This window comes from Mustela nigripes, chromosome 13, assembly GCF_022355385.1.
Source record: "Mustela nigripes isolate SB6536 chromosome 13, MUSNIG.SB6536, whole genome shotgun sequence".
NCBI classification, from domain to species: domain Eukaryota; kingdom Metazoa; phylum Chordata; class Mammalia; order Carnivora; family Mustelidae; genus Mustela; species Mustela nigripes.
The window spans coordinates 29612891-29631990 of record NC_081569.1 but is presented as its reverse complement, the minus strand read 5'-3'; the positions used below and the strand labels follow the sequence as shown (position 1 = coordinate 29631990).

Below are 19100 nucleotides of genomic sequence, written 5' to 3'. Positions count from 1 at the left end.
TCTCCTGTGGAAAGTGGGGTCTCGTTATCCCGCCCGGGCCAGGGGCGGGACGGGCCCCGGCGATCCCACCCGCGCAGCCTCGGCAAAAAGGGCGCCGAGTGGCTGGGAGGAATGGCCCGCGCGGCCTGACCGCGAGAGCCCGGGGTTCATGAACTGAGACACAGTGCTGGTCTGCGTCCGGCGCTGCTCAGGGAAGAGGGGACATCCTTGCCCCCAGACCACGTCCCTCCAGAAACCCGCCGACATGGCTCTCGGGTATCTTCCCCGAAACCGTTCTGGACGCACACGGGAACGGGGACGTGTCGCAGATCTTTAATAGAAACCCACACAGAGAGTTGCCTCTCATTTGCGTCTTCCCCTTAACCGGGAGTGGCGCCCGCCTTCCCGAGCCTAGCGACACTAGCTTCCGTCATCTTTGGCGCCCTCCGGGGCCAAAGGGGACGCTCAAGGCCCGCCCGGTTTTCACTGAGGCAAAAGCGAAACAATGCCCGCCCCTCCACGAGCAGGAAGGGGTTGGCGGGCACGGGCGGGGTCGAGTCTGCAGAGCAGGCAGGGTCCCCCGGCCTGGTCGGGGCTCCACCTCCGGGCGCCCGCGGCTTGGGCCTGCACCCACGTCGAGTCTTGAGGCCTACGTGCGGCGCGATACGGCGGGGGTGGGCCGCGGCCGGGGACGTCCCCTCTGCCCTCCCGGAACCTGTCTCCACTGCTGCCGCCCGGACCGGAGCGGCGAAGGTGGGTCCTCCAGAGCCTTCGAGTCGGGGGCCAGAGCGGCCAGGCCACCGACCCGGGTCGAGCCGGGACTGGCGACGGCTGCGTCACGCGAGGGGCGGGGCCGCCGCGGGCGGAGGCCGGAGCCGGAAGCGGAAGAGGCGCTCGGAGTGGGGAGTGGGGCCTAGCCGCAGCCGGATCCTGGGAGACGGTGAGTGTGGGCCCAGGCCCACGGCGGCGGCGGCGGCGGCAGCGGCGGGGGGTGAGTCGGTAGGGCGGGCGCAGTGGGTGCGGGTCTCCGGGCTTTCGGTTCCGTCTCGGTCTAGTCTCTTTCTCTCCCTCGGCCCGCCTCTGGTCGCGGCCCCGACCTCTCACCCCTGACCCGCCGCTTCTCCCCCGGAGGGGCGGTCACCGCAGACCCCGACCTCTCGATCCCCCGGTGTCGGAGTCTGAGCGGCGGCTGAGGCCCCTGCAGGGATCCAGATTCAGCCCTGCACCTCCCGCGGAGTGGGGTCGGGGTCTTACCTGGGAGAGCCTGGAGGGGCCTTCAGACTCCTCCCATACCCTCTGCTCGAGGCCTGCAGACTCCTCCTCCACGCGCGGCCTGAAGTTTGATTCTAGCTCAGGCTGGCCATCCGCCTGTCCCCCGGGTAGCCCCTCGCCGCCGCTGGCGGCGGTTATGGGGGAAGGGGCTTGGATCTCTGAGACCCAAGGCGCGTCAGGAAGGGACGCGAGCGAGGGCCGCAGGCCTCCAGCCTGTTTTGTTGTGATGATGGAGCCTCTCCAGCCCGGGGGAGGGGCCGAGTCAAGCTGACACTACAAATGCCGGAGCTGTTCCTTGGTCCGGGGGAGTCTTGTGCTTTAGTTCCGGGTGCGGGTGCCCTGGTGTGGAGCTGGAGTGGGAGTTGCCTGAGCCAGGCCCCCGTCGAGGCGGAGTTGGCGGCCTTCCAGTTTCCCTCCTCCTTGCCCTTGAAAAGGAGGAGCGTTTCACCCGGTGGTGGCGGCTTGTAAGGTGGCAGGTTTGAGGTTGCAGCGGTGGGGCCGCGTCAGCCAAAAATAACCATGGGGCTCTGGAGTGGCTGGGATCCGGTAGTGCAGACGCTGACCTGGCTGGCTGCTCTTCTTGTCAACCCAGTTCTCTGGCCAGGAGCTGCAGATGAGAAGCCGACTAGGCCCCTGCACAGAAAAGCTGGCATCCTTGGCCTGGTTTCCTCTACATTATCTCTTTCTTCACTGTGTAAGAGCAGAGCCTTCTTGAACGTAATTGTGACCCTTACCTTCCTTGAATAACCTATTTGCTGGGGTCTCAGAGCTTCAGAGATCATTGGTGAGAAATGGGATCTGGAGCCCTGGCTGGGAAGATAATGAGGAACATCTGGTATTCCCCATATTTCCCCTGTCTAGAAAGTGTTGAAGCAGAGGTTATCTCCTCTCTGATTACCTTGTGTGGTACTCTGTAGCTCTCATCCTTGTCATCTCCATTGCCAAGTTGGCTGGAGGGTGTTTTTTGCAATTTTCAGGTATGGCGACCTTAGAGTCATGAGGCCAGTAAGTGGAGCACTGGGAATTAGTTTGGGATTTTCTACCCAGGGCTCTCACCCCCACCCCTTGGAAGGGATTTATAAAATATCCTTTGTGTCCTAACTTAGACCCAGAGGTGTTACCTAGAATCTTTTTAACCTTGTTAATGAAATGACCCAAAGGCGTGTGCTAGGCATTACTAAAGGAGTGGCATAATTTAATCCTCACAGAGCCTTATAAGAGATTATTATTCCCTTGTTGCAAGAGGAAGTTGAAGGTCAGAGTAGTTTAATAACTTGCCTGAAGACACACAGCTAGAAGTGGCAGTGTTGGGACTCAACATCTGTCTACTCTGAACCTCTGCCCCGCCCTCGCAAGTAGGGGGGGGGGGGGGGGGGGCATGGGAACCCTCCTGGTCCCTGGAGGAGTTGGCCTGGTGTAGACCAGACCATGTGTCCAGCTCTGGAACTTTGCCTGCCTGGCCACCAGAGCATCTTCGCTGTTGCTTAGGGAGATGTGACATACTGCCTTCATTCCATAACTCGGGCACCTGACCCGGGTAATTGCAGGAAAACCGTGAAACATTCATTAGTCAGCTGATCGTCAAAACAGAACAGCAGTTTAAGCTCTTGAGGAGCAGTTGGTGATTTTACATGGTGTTTACCTCCGAGGGTTGCTGGGGCCTGGGCTTCAAGGTAGATATGGGGAGAAATCTACTGGTGAGGAGATCCGGAACAGAGGATTTCTCAGGTTTTCCAGGGGTTTAGTCAGATAGGCCCGGCTGCCTGCCCATCCACAGGAGCTGGTTCACTCTGCTCTCCTGATGGACCCTTCTCGTGAGCTGGGGCAGCCTCGGTGGGTTTGTCCAAATGTGCTGAGTAAGGCGAGCCCAGCACTGACCACTGAAGGCTGGAGAAGGCCAAGTAAAGGGTTGGGAGGAAGGCTGGCCACGATCCCTGGCCCAGCCTTCCAGCGGAGGCAGTGTCCGGGTTCTGGGTGTGGGTGGAACCGGGAGCTGGCCTCACATAGCCTTCTTCCTCAGCTCGTGTCTGATCCAGCCTGGCGGTTTCCTGTGGTGGATTTTAAGTCCCTGCCAAACAGGCACGGTGAGGTAGGGCCCTTTGGGCAGGCCTCTCCAAGCACACAGGCTGCCAGACACTCGGTCCTCTGGCTTCTCCCAAGATGAGCATAGGAGAGGGGACTGGAACTTCAAGGTAGGATCTAGCAGATCTAGCAGAGGGTCTAGCAGATCTAGCAGGGGATCTAGCATAGGGGGCAGCGGTGGTACAGTTGGCGGCGAGGCGCTGCCTGGCGTGGCACTGCAGGCGGGTGGAGGGTGCCCTGGGTGTCTTGGTGAGAGACTCACTGCCCTGAGGAGGCTGACGTCAGTTTATTGGTGCTGAGACAGAGTATGGAGCAGCAGGGGCTGGACAGACCCCCAGGTCTGTTTGGTTGGCCCGTCGGATCGGCTAGGGAATGTATGTAAGGCCCTGTGCACCTCCTTCTCTAAAGGCTGGTCTTCTCGTTTCTGCCCATGGCCCCTGATACGGAGGTGTGGCCTTTGCTCCCTTGAGTGGGGTCCAGTTCAGGGCCTCAGTCAGGCAACCTGGCCTCAAACTTGAGGGCTTTCACCCTTTGCTCTTGTGTGTTTGTTCCCTGCCAGCAGCCCTTGGGCCTCTGGCTTGATAGGCCAGTCACTTCATAGAAGCCCACAGACAGGAGGGGATGGTGGCCAGGAGGCTCTCCTCTCTCCTTGGCCTTGGTTTTCTGGGATGGTGCTCACCAGTGCCCCCCACCCACCCATTCTGTTGCTGCACCTGTGCCCGCTCGCCGGGTGACCTGAGCGCTCAGGTCCCCAGGCCCCACGATGCTGGGCTGGGGAGGCAGCTGTTTGTTTGTTCATTGGCACAGAAGGGTGTTGCCCGTTGTGTGCTGTTGGACTAGTGTGACCTCAGAGCTCTTTTTTGCTTCATAAACCCCTGGGAGGGGCTGCCCCCAAACACAACAATGGGCCTCTTCTTCAGGAGCGCCTGGGTGCCCCGAGCAGCCCTGGGGCCCGAGTGGCCAGAGGTGACTGGCTGCCTGGCTCCCCACTGAGTGGGGCTCCCTTTCCCGTGGCCTAGATGCATCACTGTAAGCGATACCGCTCCCCTGAGCCAGACCCGTACCTGAGCTACCGATGGAAGAGGAGGAGGTCTTACAGTCGGGAGCATGAAGGGAGACTGCGGTACCCATCTCGAAGGGAGCCTCCGCCCCGGAGATCTCGGTCCAGAAGGTGACAGGGGGCTAGGTGGGAGGAACGGGCTCCATCCCTGGGCAGGGCTGGGGAGACAGTGTGGAGGCTTGGGGCAGCCCTGGGCTCCTTCAGCACCTGCCGCCTCTGCCCCCCCCCCCCCCCATCTCAGCTGTGTTCCCGGGCCTCTGTATTCACTGCCATCCTGCTGCCCCTTTCTCTGTCCTTGAGTCTTCCTTCTCCAGACTGGTTCCCCGTTTCTAGGCCAGCATCTCCCCTGCTGACTTCTGAGCCTCCCTCAGTGGGATTCATAACACAGCCTCTGTCCTTTCTGGAGGTTGGCTCCTCATCCTGTGTTAGCAGCCACAGGGAGTCTTGGGGTGATAGGACCCTCCAAGGCCCTTCACCCTGCTCACCTTCCCCCGTGCATTGCCTCCTGTCTGGAGGGGTGCTGCCAGCAGCCCGGGTTCTGGAGGTGGGACTTCATGCACATGCATCCCACCCCCATCTGGATGCCTCTGCTCCAGCGGGCCCCCCCATGAGCTTTTTGTGGGGGTCTCGCCACACGCCTTTTGCCCAGAAGCAAAACCGGGCTGGTGGGAGGAAGTACCCCATCTTACTGGTGTCCTCACCCCCTCCCGGCAGCCATGACCGCCTGCCCTACCAGAGGAGGTACCGGGAGCGTCGGGACAGCGACACGTACCGGTGTGAAGAGCGGAGCCCGTCCTTCGGGGAGGACTGCTACGGGTCTTCGCGTTCCCACCACCGGCGGCGGTCGCGGGACAGGGAGCCATACCGGCCCCGCAAGCATGCCCACCACTGCCACAAACGCCGCACCAGGTCTTGTAGCAGTGCCTCCTCGGTGAGTGGTGGCCGGGGTGTGCTGGCTGGGGCCTCAGGGCCCTGTGGCTTTCTAGCCTTCTCTCAGGCTGGCGGGTCTGGGTGAGTACCGCCAGCCCTGCGCCCGCGTACTGGGTGTGTGTGCCTGTGTGTGTGTCTGTGTCGTCTGGTCCAGGTGCAGGGCCGAGCCAGAGGCCTGGCTCCTCCATCTTCGGGCCACTGTGCTGGTGGCGAGAGGGGCTCTGGCTCCAGCGATAGCCACCCCCTACCCCCACCTGTCTGTGTCTCCGCGCTGCTCCGGGCCACGTGATGTGCGTGGCCGGGGACATTTAGGGAACTTGATAGGGCTGCTGGCGTGTGGTCTGGCGACGCGTGGCCCGGTCTCTCAGGTCCGCAGCCCTCCCCAGAGGCCCAGAGGCCGGAGTGCCCACAGGTAGGGGAGGTCTGCCCGTCAGCTCAGACCGGGAGCGGCCCCTCTGACCTTGATCTCCGGCCGGGCCCTCTGCAGCCTCGCCTCTTCCTGGGAGGGGCGGTCAAGATGAGGGGACAGGCTGCCCATGTGATGGGGCGCATGGACGAATGGCAGAAAGGCCTGCGGCCCAGGCCTCTTCTGCTTGCTGGCCAGGCACCAGGTGCAGGCCCTGGTCGTGGTGTTGGCACGGATGGAGGCGGTCTCGATCTCGGCCGAGGCTGGGAGCCCACGCAGCACTCGGGCCCCTCGTGCGCGTGTCAGGGGACCTGCTGTCTTCTCTTCTCCTCCCCGCCCCTCTTCCTTCCCGCCGGCCAGGAGGCCCCTGAGGATTAGTGGCGGACCCAGTGCAGGGGCCAGGCATCTCTTCTGCTCAGCTTTCCTGCGACTTCCTTGAGTGGCCACAGGTTGAGGCTTGACCGCGACCACCGAGCATGGCCTGGTGGCCTCTGTGCCCGCAGCCACACATTGCTGCAGGATGGCAGTGCAGGGCTGGGGCTCTGCTTCTTCTCTTTCTGGTGCCCTCTGTCGTCATGAGGCTGTCGCCTGGGCGCCGAGGCCAGGGCAGGAGCTGGCGTGGGGCCCGCGGGGGCCGTTGTGGTAGGAGGCTGCCTGGCCCAGCGGATCCCGGGCTCCTTCCCTGCTCAAGGCCGGCGGCACGAGGGCCGCTGGCAACAGGCCATTTGTGGTGGTGACGTGACGTCTGGCCGCGGATGCCGTCTAGGGGCAGGTGGCAGGCGTGGCTCTGAGTGGCAGCTGTCGGGCCCGTGCAGGGCTGCGTGTGCGCAGAGAGGCAGGCAGGGGTGGGCCAGGCGTCCTGCTGCTCAGGCCGGAGTGGCCTCTGGCCATTCCGCACGACCGGCCGTGCGCTGAGCTGGCCGCCTTCTTGTGCCGTCCTCAGCACGGCTTCGGCAGCAGGGGCCGTCTCGGGAGGGCCCGGGAGGGGGACGCGCGGTGGCGAAGGGAGTCAGGGCTGTGGCTCTCAGCGTGGCCCAGCCCCTTGGCAGCAGAGGCTTGGTGGTCTTTCTGAGCGCTGGCGGCGCCCTTCTCTTAGATAATGTCCGAGTTTTCCTTACATACCTGTAGCTGTTTTTACTTTTCTGTTTTTGAAGTCAGTTTGTGTCTTGACGTGTCCCTTGCAATATCCCTATCGTTATATATGCTGTGTGCCTTATGAAATGCTGGGATCTGGAAAATCCAACCAACCAACCCGCCGGCTCCTCACCGTCTCCACCTCTGCCTTTGACTGACACCTCAATCTGTCAATCGGAACCGCCTACCATGCGATGGGTCGGATGGCGTTTCGGGGGGCGGTGCATGCAGAGAAGCCAACAGAGCAGTAAGCGCAGCAGCCGGAGTGTGGAAGATGACAAGGAGGGCCACCTGGTGTGTCGGACCGGCGATTGGCTCCAGGAGCGATGTACAGCCACCTTTCGTAAAACTTTACCTCTCTACTTCCTCCCCCCTGTTAGACGAGACCTCTCCTGCCCGGAGGGGCCTCTAGTGCGCGTGGCGCCTTAGCGGGGCCACCAGTAATTGCCTGAATGACGCAGACGCTAGCAACTTCTGTTTTTAAGAGTGTAGCCGTGAGAGAGAAACCTTTTTTGTTTTTGAGAATTTGAATGCTGTGAACTTGCAGGAGCTGCCGGCTCTCTGCCCTACAGGCCCTCATGCCCTGCTTCTTTTCTCTCCTAGATGAGATCGTGGGGAACTTGGGTGAAGGCACGTTCGGCAAGGTGGTGGAGTGCTTGGACCACGCCCGGTGAGCAACTCTGCGCGATGGGTGGTGGGCATCCTAGCGGGCTCATGGCAGGGGTCCGGCCTGCAAGTGCTGAGCTTCTGCTGATCCCCTGAGATAGGGAGCTGTCCCGGGGCTCCGCAGCCAGGTGGCCTCCCTGCCCATGAACTGCTGGCTGGCGAGGGGTGCAGCTCTGGTGACCCTTTGGCCCCAGGACTTGGTGGTGGCTATCGGCACATGGCCAAGGCCCTGGCCCTTCTGTGGTTTGGGCCCGCTTCCTGCCATCTTGTGTCAGGTTGGGGCTGGGAGGCAGGCTGGGAATACTGCAGAGCCCAGCCTGAGCAACCCCTCCCTGGCTCAGGAGGTCTGTCTGAGAGGTTGGCCACCCCGCTGTCCACCCTGCTGGCCAACTCCCTTTGGACCCCCTAAACCCAGTGCATGGCTGGGTTGAGAGGAACCAGGCTCAGGCTCTCTGACCCTGCTGGCTGCTGCCCTCTCCCACATGGCCAGGCTGGACTGCGCGTCCCTCTGGGTCATGCAGGTAGAACGGGGCTCCTCCGGTGTGTGTTTGGGGGTTTCTGGGGATCCGTGCTGCCTTCCAGGCTGCGCAGTGAAACACTTCTGTTCCCTCACCATTCTAGCAGACCAGAACTGCCTTAGGCTGGGAGGCCACCTCCCGGGAGCCCGCTGCCTCTCCTCTGAGGGCACTCTCATTGGTCTGATGCCTTAGCTACCAGGTGCCCTGTCTCTCCTGTCCCACTGAGCCATGTGCTGCCCATCACTGTGCTCGGGGTGAAGGGATAGGACCCATGCTCCCCTGGCACCGGGCCACCATGGTACTGGGCGCTCAGAAAGGACAGTTAGACCTAGCCATCCAGCTGGCTAAGGTAATGACAGTGACTGACAGGAAATCTCCCTTGGGCTCCCAGCTCCCATTTAAACACCCCTCAGACCCAGTGTGGCCCCCGAGGTTAGGGCTGGGGCCGGTGGGCATAGGGATGGACATGTAGACCATACTGGGACCTGAAGGTGGGAGGCAGACCGGCAAGCTGTGACATGTGGGGGCAGCTAAGCTATCTGGGCCATGTCTCCCCACCCCCCACCCCGAGTAGGTGGAGGGGAAGTGAGTCTCTGAAATCACTAAGGGGCAGCCACAACACTTGGGGGACTTTTTTTTTTTTTTTTTTTTTAAGATTTTATTTATTTATTTGACAGAGAGAAATCACAAGTAGGCAGAGAGGCAGGCAGAGAGAGAGAGAGAGGAGGAAGCAGGCTCCCTGCTGAGCAGAGAGCCCGATGCGGGACTCGATCCCAGGACCCTGAGATCATGACCTGAGCCGAAGGCAGCGGCTTAACCACTGAGCCACCCAGGCGCCCACTTGGGGGACTTTTAGGGGATCCAAAGGTAGTTGGCCAGAAGGGTGGTAATGAGGGGGGTAAATTGACCTCGGCCAAAGGGCAGGCCTGATCCCCAGTGCCATCCAGCCCAGGCTGTGGCTGCCTGCGGGAGCTGTGAGCTCTCTGCTGAAGGTGAGAATGCCATTGAGGGATCCTGCCCTAGGAACCTGGAGTGAGAAGCCTTTCCTCTGAGGTCTTTCCCTGCCCTGAAAATCTGGGAAAGTGGGATAGGGAGAGAAAAACAGGTTATTTTCCAGAAGATGCCTTTGCCCTGGGGCTTGTGAACTTTTTCCTTAGGCACCACGCCAGCTTCCCAGGGGCCTCAAGATGCCACATTCTTGTGGGCCAGTGCCGTCTCACTCCTGTTCCCCCGGGCTTCTGAAGTCTGGCTGGCCCTTCCTGCTGGCCGCTGGGCCTGGCATTCGAACCTCAGCGTGGTCCCTGCTCTGTGGGCATCCTACAGGCAGGCTGTGGGGCGGGGCTGGCGGATGGGAAGCACAGAGCAGGGATGGGATTCTTCAAATCCTTACTAGACCCTGAAGAGGCCTCCTAGCACTCGGGGGTCTCCGAGAAACGCTGTGGCTGGTTGGTTGGCAGGCGGCTAGAGGAAGTGTAGTAAAGGGAGGAAGCCGGGGACGCCCAGCGAGAAGACCCTACTGCTGGCACCCTCACCCTCTTGCCAAAGCTTTGTCTCATCCTGGAACCCCCACCCCAGGTGGAGCCATTTGCCCAGACCTGGAGATGTGCTTTAGGAAGGTCAGGAGGTGCTGTAGGAAGGTTCTAGGTGGGATGGTCTGGCCAGGGTCAGGGCTGGCTGGCCTGCAGGTCAGGTTCCTAGGGGAGTTGGTGTTGGTGCCGGCCGGCAGGCTGGGCCTCTACTCCTTTGCCTGCTGTCTGGGGAGCTGGTAGCGGCTGGCATCAGCGAAGTCCAGGCTGGCCCTGACGCACTAACTCACAGATGCCAGGGGAGCTGGCAGGGCGGGGTGGGGGGGGATGTTGCCTGGGGACAGGCTGGGGGCCAGGTATCTGCGCTCTCTGAACAGGTGCTGTTCCTAGAGTCCTGAGCACAGTTTGCCAGGAGCTGCGAGATTGGGGTGGAGGGCGGGGGGCAGGGAAGGGCTAGGGCACTTCTGAGAACCTCTGCTTCTTTCCTGGCTCCCAGAGGGAAGTCTCAGGTGGCCCTGAAGATCATTCGCAATGTGGGCAAGTACCGGGAGGCCGCCCGGCTAGAAATCAACGTTCTCAAAAAAATCAAGGAGAAGGACAAAGAGAACAAGTTGTGAGTGTCTCAGGGAATGAGAGGGAAGCTTTCGGTGGGGACGGTGTCTGCTCCGGCTGCAGTTGCCCGGACCCCCGGCGGAGCCGTGGCCCTTCACCCAGTTGGCGTGCAGAGCAGCACGCCCAGGCCCTGTGAGTCCTGCTGGAGGAGCCCTGGGTTCGCAGTGCAGGCTCCACCCCAAGGGTTCTGTGCTCCGAGGCGGCCTCCTGGGCCCGCTTCCATAAGTGAGGGCCTCGTGGGTCACAGCAGGGATCAGAACAGATGCAGCCCCGGCAGCTGCTGCAGCGCTTACACAGTCGGAGGGCTCCGAAGTCGAGCCACCCCGGTGCACTCACACTGAGCAGTTCCTCTCCTGCCAGCCCGGTGCTGAGCCCCGCAAACTCGGGAAGCTCAGTTAAGGGAGCTGGAGAACGGCAGGCACAATTCCATCTCTTTCCAAGGTGCAGGGATTGTGGCCATGTCTTAAGTAGACAGGGCAGGATGCCTTGGACCAGAACTTCCCCTGTGGCAGTAGGAAGTTTAGTCCTTGCCCTGAGCTGATCAGGGTGGTCTCTGATGGGAGACATGCTTTTTGTAATTGAGGGTTTTTCTTTATGGGCATGGGTGACCCAGTGGCCTGGGGGTGGGGACCGGCCTTATCTGAGGGAGGGGCAGAAACTGAGCCCCCCCCTCCAATCTTCTCCTCTAGCCTGTGTGTCTTGATGTCCGACTGGTTCAACTTCCATGGGCACATGTGCATCGCCTTTGAGCTCCTAGGCAAGAACACCTTTGAGTTCCTGAAGGAGAATAACTTCCAGCCTTACCCCCTGCCGCATGTGCGGCATATGGCCTACCAGCTCTGCCACGCCCTCCGATGTAAGTGTCCGTGCCCGCGCCCGGTGGCGTCCTGCTCCCCCGCTAACACCAGTGCACTACCAACCATCATGCCTGGCCCCAGAGGCACTGGGTCCCCTTTGGCTGAAAGGCCTTCAGGGAGGACTGTTTGGGAGGAAGGAGAGGCTTGGTTCCCCTCCAGGGGGCCCCTGAGCCCACCTATGCCACAGGCACTCAGGAATAAAGATCTTCCCCTTGTCCCTTTTGCCATCCTACGGAGGATGGGAAGGCTGAAGCCTGACTGTGGATTCCAGCCCCAGGCACTGCCCGCACAGATGCCCTTCGTCTGACCACCCCTTCCCATCTGCCCGCCGGCCTCTCAGAGCTGCTTTTGGTGGTGTGGGGCTTTCAGAGGTGCCCTGAAGGGCATGGTGGTCCACACAGGACAAAGGCTCCTTAGAGAGGAGCCTAGATCTAGTCTGTTCGGGTCTACACAGATGGTGGGGGGGCGGGGAGGCCCGGGGGCCCCAGACCCCAGCACGTGCTGAAACTCCCTCTGAGGAAGCAGGGTCCAGGCTGGAGAGAGGTGGGTCACCCTACAGGCCGGGTCTTGACCACCAGCTGGGAGCGTGGAGTCAGAAGGTGCTAACTGGGGGCCAGCATTGATGGGACAGGAGCTGGAAGGAGAAGGTAGAGGTCTCTTCCCAGGCTGAGGGATGGGAAGAGGTAGGGCCGGCCTCAGGTTGTTTCAGGGGCGGCCCTGTGGTTATTCATTGTTCGCTCGCTGCCAACTTAACATTCTTTGTGACTCCTGAGGGGACCTGCGTGTTCATCTTGTCCCCGGGCCTGCAAATCATGCAGCCGGTGCTGGGGAGAAGGAGCCCCCAGGCTGATGCTGCAGCCTCAGCCAGAGACCGGCTGAGGAAGAGGAGGAGGGAGGTTTTCTATACTGGATGGGAAGAGTGTCCCTGCCCCCTTGTGAAGTATCAGAACTGGCCACGGCCCCAAGCACCGAGCACTCAAGAGGGAAGCCAGTATGGAGGCAGAGTCCACTGTGCCCCCTGCAGAGGCTGGGGGGATCAGGGTGGCCGAGAGACCAGCTGTGGGGTTGCAGTCTCGTCTCGCACCGGCAGTGGCCCTAGAAGCAGCCAGGGTTCTCAAGGTTGTTTCCTGCCTCCCCAGTTCTACATGAAAACCAACTGACCCACACAGACTTGAAGCCAGAGAACATCTTGTTTGTGAATTCAGAGTTTGAAACTCTCTACAATGAGCACAAGGTAGGGTTTGGGAGAGGGCAAGGCCGTGCTCTGTGGTAGGTCACCCACTGGGACCTACCTGCAGGCTCCTGACCTGCGCGCCCTCCTTGCCTCAGAGCTGTGAGGAGAAGGCGGTGAAGAACACCAGCATCCGAGTGGCTGACTTCGGCAGTGCCACCTTTGACCATGAGCACCACACGACCATTGTGGCTACCCGTCACTACCGCCCACCTGAGGTGATCCTTGGTGAGTGACTGGCTAGCCCCCAGGCCTTGATAAAGCAGACCATTGTCGGGAGGGGAGGACTAGGGGCGGGATGTGCCTGCCCCCAGGGGCCGGTGTCACTGTAGCGGCTCACTTGGCCTTCCCTGAGAAAGGGCCTTCTGTTGGGGTTTGGGCTAGGGTCCTGCCCACCAGAGTGGCAGCTATCCTTTGACATCTGGGCTGGGAGCAGGGGGCTGAGTTGAGTGTCACAGTCTCCTCCCATGTTGGTTTTCAGAGCTGGGCTGGGCACAGCCCTGTGACGTCTGGAGCATTGGCTGCATTCTCTTCGAGTACTACCGGGGCTTCACACTCTTCCAGGTAAGGCCTCCTGCATCACGGGGCTCGCCTGAGCACTGCTCCTTGGGTAGGCTGCAGGGGCTGACGTGGGAGAGCCCTATGACCACCCCGCGTCAGCACGCTGGAACACTCAGGCTCCTGAGGTCGAGGAGTGGAGTGCCCAGGGATTCTCTCGTGCTCAGCCTCAGCGTGGAGGACCATAAGCAAGAGGAGCGAGCATTTGAGGCAGGAGCACAACCTGAGGGAGGAGGGTGCAGAGAGGGGCACGTTTTGGAAAGAGTGAGGAAGTCATTGGAGAGAGGTGTGCGGTGATGGTTAAATCCACCTGAAAGGCTAAGGAGAGTGAACGTGACCTTGAGAGAATGGTCTGGCAGGCTGCCACCATGTCAGAGGCTGGGATTACTATTCACCTGGTGGGTTCACATCTCTTGGGGCAAGGAAGGCACCTGCCCATCTTTTTGGGTCCCTTATTTTTTTGAGGGGGCAGAGGCTGGTACTGACTCCTGCTTGCTCTATCCCTGACCTTCCAATAGACCCACGAAAACCGAGAACATTTGGTGATGATGGAGAAGATCCTAGGGCCCATCCCCTCACACATGATCCACCGTACCAGGTAAGCAGCCGTGGGGACACCTTCAGGGGTGGCCATAGGGGCCTTTCCCATCTTGGCCTTGGGTCACAAGCCAGTCTCCTGGGACACCCTGGCTCCCCCAGGCTCCTAGCAGCCTTCCCTCCCGTACCGCACTCTGAGCTGGCAGACACTCGCCCAGACCTCCCTCCCCTGCTGTACTGGGCCAGTTAGCATCCCCGGTGGCTCTGCAGTCATTCCCCAGACTGCCATGTCTCCCCCAACCCCTGAGGCTTGACCCCTTCTTTCCTTCGCTTCCAGGAAACAGAAATATTTCTACAAAGGGGGTCTGGTTTGGGATGAGAACAGCTCTGATGGCCGGTATGTGAAGGAGAACTGCAAACCTCTGAAGGTCAGTTTCTGGCTTCCCCCAGCTCGGCTCATGCCAAGGAGGCCCCAGGCACTGGGCAGACACACAGCAGAGACCGGCCGGGCAGCTACAGGCTGCCTCCTCGCTCCGGCTCTGTGGGAGGCCACACCCAAGGCTGCTGGGTGCGGGCCATGGGGCTGCTTGCCAACCGCCCCCCCGAGGGGCCCTTAGCCCCGCCCCTCCCCCACAGGGTGGCCATGGATGTAATGGGGGAGCACCAGAAGAGCCCGATGTCAGAGACCTTGCTGCCTCCGGTGCTCCTCTTCTCTCAGTTTTGGGAAGAACTAGGCAGGACTGAGGTGAGGGGGAGGGAAGATGTAGACATGGCCTGAAATCCTCTGTCGACGGCATCTGGTGCCCGGACCAGTGAATTCTACAGAGGGGACACTGCCCACCTGTCGGGACGTTGCATGCAGGGGCAGAGGCACCAAGCCAGCGAGACGCTCAGAGCCAAAAGCTCTACGCGGGCATGCAAGGAGCAGAGCCGCTCGCGGTCCAGGAGGGCAGAAGTGGTCCTCCGGGGGGCAAGCACTGGCTCCTCGAGCCCTGCAGCAACGCCTCCCAGAGGCCCGGGGACCCGCGGTGGCCCCCAGCCCCGCCGTCACACTGCGGCACCTTGTGTCCCTGAGCAGAGCTACATGCTCGAGGATGCCTTGGAGCACGTGCAGCTGTTTGACCTGATGAGGAAGATGTTAGAATTCGACCCTGCCCAGCGCATCACACTGGCGGAGGCCCTGCTGCACCCCTTCTTTGCCGGCCTGACCCCTGAGGAGCGGTCCTTCCACACCAGCCGCAACCCAAGCAGATGACAGGCGGGGCCCCCCCTCCGGGAGCTGGACAGCGGAACGGGGCTGCCCGGCTTTCTCTCCACCCTCCACCACCAGGCCCCAGGGCCAGAGCCACCCAGCGAACAGTGCAATGTGAAGGAAGGCCGGAGCCTGCAGGGGACAAGACTGGATGCCCAGCTGCCAGAAAGCACAGATTTGACCCAAGCTATTTATATGTTGTAAAGTTATAATAAAGTGTTTCTTACTGTTTGTAACCCCTGGTACCAGTGTGTCCGTCTCCAGGCTCCTTGCCTTCCCACCTTATTAATAAAGACTTTCTTAGCAGTTCAGCTTGTGGAGAGCTAAGTGTGAACTAGGCTGGCACAGAAGGGCTAGCCAGTGACCAGACAGAAGCCGTGTGTCCCTCTGGGCCACGGAGAAGAGCCTGAAGGTGGCAGGCCTGCTGGAAGGCAACAGTTTCCCTCAGCCCCCATGGAATCCCTGGCCCGTCAGCAGCTGATTTGACCTCTGCCTCTGGCCCCATCACCACCTGCCACTTCAGGCCATGCCTGCCCAACCACCTGACTGCAGGTGGGCAACTGTGAGGAGACCCTTCTGGGCTCCTGGGGTGGGGTGGGGGGGGCACCTCACTGCAGCCTACAGAGCGATTTACCACAGAGCCCAGGACTCTGTCATTCAGCTTTATTTTAAGTGCTGGTTTTTGGTTCCCCAAGAGCTGCATGAGTGACAGTCCTGACCCCCTGACTGGGGCCCCCTGGGGACAGGATGCCTCTGGAAGGAGCTGAAGGCAGAGGAATCATGCTGATGTGAATACCACCGGGGAAGGCCCATGCTGAGGGCAGGAAGCTGCTTCAGAGCCCCCTGCGGGGAGAAGCCAGGTTCAGGCACAAGCTCCCAGTGCCCCTCCACAAGGCCCTCACCCCCAAGGCCCTCATCCCCAAGGCCGCTGCAGCTCACCCAAGTCAGCAGTCTGTGGCACCAGTGCTCCTAAAGCTGCTCCCCTACCGTACCCAACTTGGGGGGCCTTACTGCGTGGCCAGGCAGGTACCCAGAAACTATGCAGTGGTTGCTTACTAAAATGCCTATGACCCAGCACTGCTCCTCAGACTACGGCCCTGAGTGAGCAGAAGCTCAGGGAGGATACACACAAGGCCCTGGGCCTCAGGCCTCTGGCCTCCTCCCACTGCTGGAGACGATCAGACCTTCAGGGAGAATGGGAGAAAAGGAGGGACCAGCCCTCTGCCTCGCCTCATCTGCTCCTGGCTATGTTCCTATAAGAAAAGTGATAGGCAGTCTGAAACCCATGGCAGCAGGGCCTGTCCTGTGTCCATGATCCCTTGCAAGCCGTCACACTCACCCCCTTAACCAGAGTGGGTGGGGAGAAAGCAGAAGCTAAGCCTGAAGGCCTGAAAAAGGCTTTAAAGCATGAACTTTTTGGAAGAGTCCCTGTGAAGGACTCCCAAGGCATGGCTCCTGCTCTGAAAGCAGCCTCCAAGGCCTAAGCCTGTGAGGTCCGAGGGCTTTCCCGCCTTAGGATCTGAACAGCAGCATGTTCCTGTGGCTGAGCCCTGCCAGCTAGCTCTTCTAGAACTAGCCTCATTTTGGCATCTTTTGAGATAGCGTGCTGGCCCCGAGCCTACTCATCTCGAGTGGACAACCATAAAGGGTTCAAAGCCCAGACTGTAAGAACTGGGGTGGAGCACAGACAGGGGAGGGACATGCGCCCTGCTCTGGGATGACAGCTGCAGAGGACTGTTTGAGCAGGAAGATGGGGCAGGGACAGAAGAAAGGAGGGTGCATGGGCAGGCAAGGAGGCAGGAACGGGGTGGTAGTGGCCTAAGACAGAAGCACCAGGGAGCCTCTTCTGGCTCAGCACCAGGCTCCCTCAGGGGCCTTCCCAATACTGAACATTAAAGCTGCACCCTGAGGGCTCCGGCCCCAGCTAGAGAGGGTATGGGGCGGGGGCACTGCTGGCAAGATGGGCACTGTGGTTCTACAGTAACATGACCTTGTACTACCTATGCTGAAAACAGAAAAACAGTATAAAATCCCCATACAGTAAAACCATCCTGATGCCACCCCCTTCCCTGCCTCTCAGAATGATGGAGTGGAAAGGAAGAAGGACCCTTGAGAAAAATCCCAGCAAACAGTTTGCATCAGCTCAGAAGAAAGGGTCAAAAGCCCCCAAACCAACTTGTGGTGGGCTCTGGGAAGGCCTCCTCAGAGCTCTGGCAAGGAACAGAGTGCGAGTCTGCCCTCTGGCGGGCGGCTGCAGCACAGCCAGTTCGACATGATCAGAAGGGCTGGGGGGGTGGGGGAGCAGAGGACACGGAGCCAAAGCAAGTACAGGCCCCCAAATAGGACCCGCCCCACCCCGCAAGGTGCTTGCCCAGGCCCCAGTGACTGTAAACCTGAAACACAGTCTGTGAGCTGCCTAAGTCTGTAAACAAAGCCCCACCCAACCACACAGGGGGCCAAGTGTAGAGATGCCTAGAGCCACTTGGCCTGCCGCCCACCCAGGACACCCAGTGGGAAAGCCTTCCCTGGCTATCGGCAGGTGACAGGTCATTTTTAAATATGATCTGTTCTCTCACAGAAGTAACAAATCCAAAAGTGAAAAAAACTGAAGGTCCATGAAGCTTCACATCCTTAAGGCGTTCGTTGTCAAGTTCAGTGTGTCCAGAGCAGCGGGGGACTGCAGAGTCCAACTCGCCCAGAGTCCCTCTAGGCAGAGTGTAATGGAATGACAAACTTGCAGCCAAAGGGTGAGTGGTAGCTGATTCCTACCTCCTGGAATACCTGCTGGGGGAGGCCAATGTCACACAAGTAGACGCGGCCCGCGCGCTCCCCCAGGGGCAGAGGCAGGCCCAGAGCCAGCGACCACTTGGCGTCGATACCCTGTTCGCCTTCATGCACGGGAGGGTCAATGCTGAGCACCGGCGCCCGGTTCCGGTTGGCCCAGGCCACGGCTGCCTTGTACCAGGGCTGGTCCCGCAGGAAGGCATTCTCGGGGCAGTCCAGGCAATTGATCACCAGGTCCACAGGACTAGAGGGCAGATCTGCAGGTGGGAAGAGCACCACATAGGAATCACTATAAGGAGAGAGTAGCCCAGGTGGGGACTAGGACCCAGATGGTCCCAAGGGGGGTCTTGTTCTGACACCACTCTGTGGCCTCACCACAGGCTGGCTTTCTCAAGGCCAGGACCAGCCCCAGGACTTCCAAGGCCAGGCTGGGCTGGGCACCAGAGACAAAGGGCATGTCAGCCCGGTGGACCAGTGTCCTCATGGAGTCTCCCAAGCTGAAGCCCTGTGCTGCAGGCCATACAGGCTGTCTCCGGGGACAGCAGACACACATCCAACTAACACACAGGGTACACACTAGGAGATCTGAGAAGGGGGAGCTGACTGCCGCTGAGTTAGCCCTCACAGGGAGCTCTGCCCACACCCTAGCAGAAATGGGCTGACTGCCACGTGTGACTAGCCGAACAGCAAGCTGGCCAGAACCTTGGGCTAGCCTCCTCACCCGACCTGAGCCAGCCTGGCCTTGCTGCATCATGCCCCACGTCTATCTCATAAAATAGGCTCTGCTTACAGCCCAATCTGAAGGATGGAGAGGAAACTGATCACTTCTTCAAACACTTTACATAAAAAGTTTTTCTGCTCAAACCAAGCCTCTGGGACAGCAGAAGAACAGATTCTCAAAAGCTACGTTAAGCCTTGACCAGCCTAAGAAAGTAACTTGAGAATAGGAGAAACCAGACCAAATTCAAGGTCAGCATCCTCAGACTTGGCTCCTGGAGTTGAAATTGGAAGGCTTTTAGGTAGCCAGAGGAAGAATTACCTAAAACAGAGCATCATGTTACAGATCTCAAGCAGGGGAACCCAGAACAGGCCTGTTTTCTAGCTCCAGTAATGCTAGTTCTCAATTAGGGATTCAGGGCTTCCGTACTTAGATATGACCACCATGATGAGGCATTGCTGGGGACCAGTAGGCTCTCAAGAGTAAGAATGGGGTCTTACCTTCTACATGTACACAGGAGCCAGAGGTTCTGGTCCAGGATCTGGCCCCAACTTGCCATCTGACCCCTGGCAAGACCCTTCCTTCGTATTTCTTCTCTCTTCTCCCCTGCTCTCACTAAAACCCACTCTAATCACTTTGTACCGCGCCCCCATACATCGCCACTGAGAAACTGCTCTGGTTGAGATCCTCACAGGGCTCCCACACAGATCTAGTGGTCAATTCTCAGCTTTCATCTGAGCCTAACTCAGAGCGGCTTGCTGGCAGAGCTGACCACACCACACCTCCCAATTCTCTTGCCTTCCAGGTGCCAGGCTCCCCTGCTTCTTCCACCCTGTCTCCTGAGCTGCTCTCTCAACTCCCTGACTTGTTTTTTTGTTTTTTGTTTTTAAGACTTATTTATTTGACACAGAGAGAGAGAGAGAGAGAGAGATCACAAGTAGGCAGAGAGGCAGGCAGAGAGAGAGGAGGAAGCAGGCT

The 19100-nt window shown here is 59.9% G+C and overlaps 2 protein-coding genes and 1 long non-coding RNA gene across 12 annotated transcripts in view; 1 reads left to right on the top strand and 2 right to left on the bottom strand.

Moving 5' to 3' along the window:
• LOC131999171 (uncharacterized) overlaps nucleotides 1-2599 on the bottom strand; it is a 14520-nt gene extending 11921 nt beyond the window's left edge. The window contains exon 1 of one of the 4 annotated variants that reach the window (XR_009399041.1): nucleotides 1234-2599. This is a non-coding gene — a long non-coding RNA (uncharacterized LOC131999171). The remainder of the gene's footprint in view (nucleotides 1-1233) is intronic. The other 3 variants (XR_009399040.1, XR_009399039.1, XR_009399038.1) reach the window with 3 other exon arrangements.
• Nucleotides 1-14931, top strand: part of CLK3 (CDC like kinase 3) — a 27253-nt gene extending 12322 nt beyond the window's left edge. For 2 of the 6 annotated variants that reach the window (XM_059371832.1, XM_059371831.1), the window contains 12 exons: nucleotides 4353-4504; nucleotides 5108-5324; nucleotides 7095-7191; nucleotides 7467-7533; nucleotides 10070-10186; nucleotides 10875-11041; nucleotides 12182-12276; nucleotides 12372-12501; nucleotides 12755-12837; nucleotides 13350-13429; nucleotides 13706-13796; nucleotides 14447-14931. In XM_059371832.1, the coding sequence (XP_059227815.1) occupies nucleotides 4353-4504; nucleotides 5108-5324; nucleotides 7095-7191; nucleotides 7467-7533; nucleotides 10070-10186; nucleotides 10875-11041; nucleotides 12182-12276; nucleotides 12372-12501; nucleotides 12755-12837; nucleotides 13350-13429; nucleotides 13706-13796; nucleotides 14447-14623 (1473 nt within the window). In that variant the 3' untranslated portion in view covers nucleotides 14624-14931. Of the gene's footprint in view, nucleotides 1-648; nucleotides 733-775; nucleotides 971-4352; nucleotides 4505-5107; nucleotides 5325-7094; nucleotides 7192-7466; nucleotides 7534-10069; nucleotides 10187-10874; nucleotides 11042-12181; nucleotides 12277-12371; nucleotides 12502-12754; nucleotides 12838-13349; nucleotides 13430-13705; nucleotides 13797-14446 lie in introns of those variants that run through there. The other 4 variants (XM_059371833.1, XM_059371829.1, XM_059371830.1 and 1 more) reach the window with 4 other exon arrangements.
• Nucleotides 14932-15268: 337 nt separating this feature from the next.
• EDC3 (enhancer of mRNA decapping 3) overlaps nucleotides 15269-19100 on the bottom strand; it is a 57814-nt gene continuing 53982 nt past the window's right edge. For both annotated transcript variants that reach the window (XM_059371835.1, XM_059371836.1), the window contains one exon: nucleotides 15269-17661. In XM_059371835.1, the coding sequence (XP_059227818.1) occupies nucleotides 17327-17661 (335 nt within the window). In that variant the 3' untranslated portion in view covers nucleotides 15269-17326. The remainder of the gene's footprint in view (nucleotides 17662-19100) is intronic.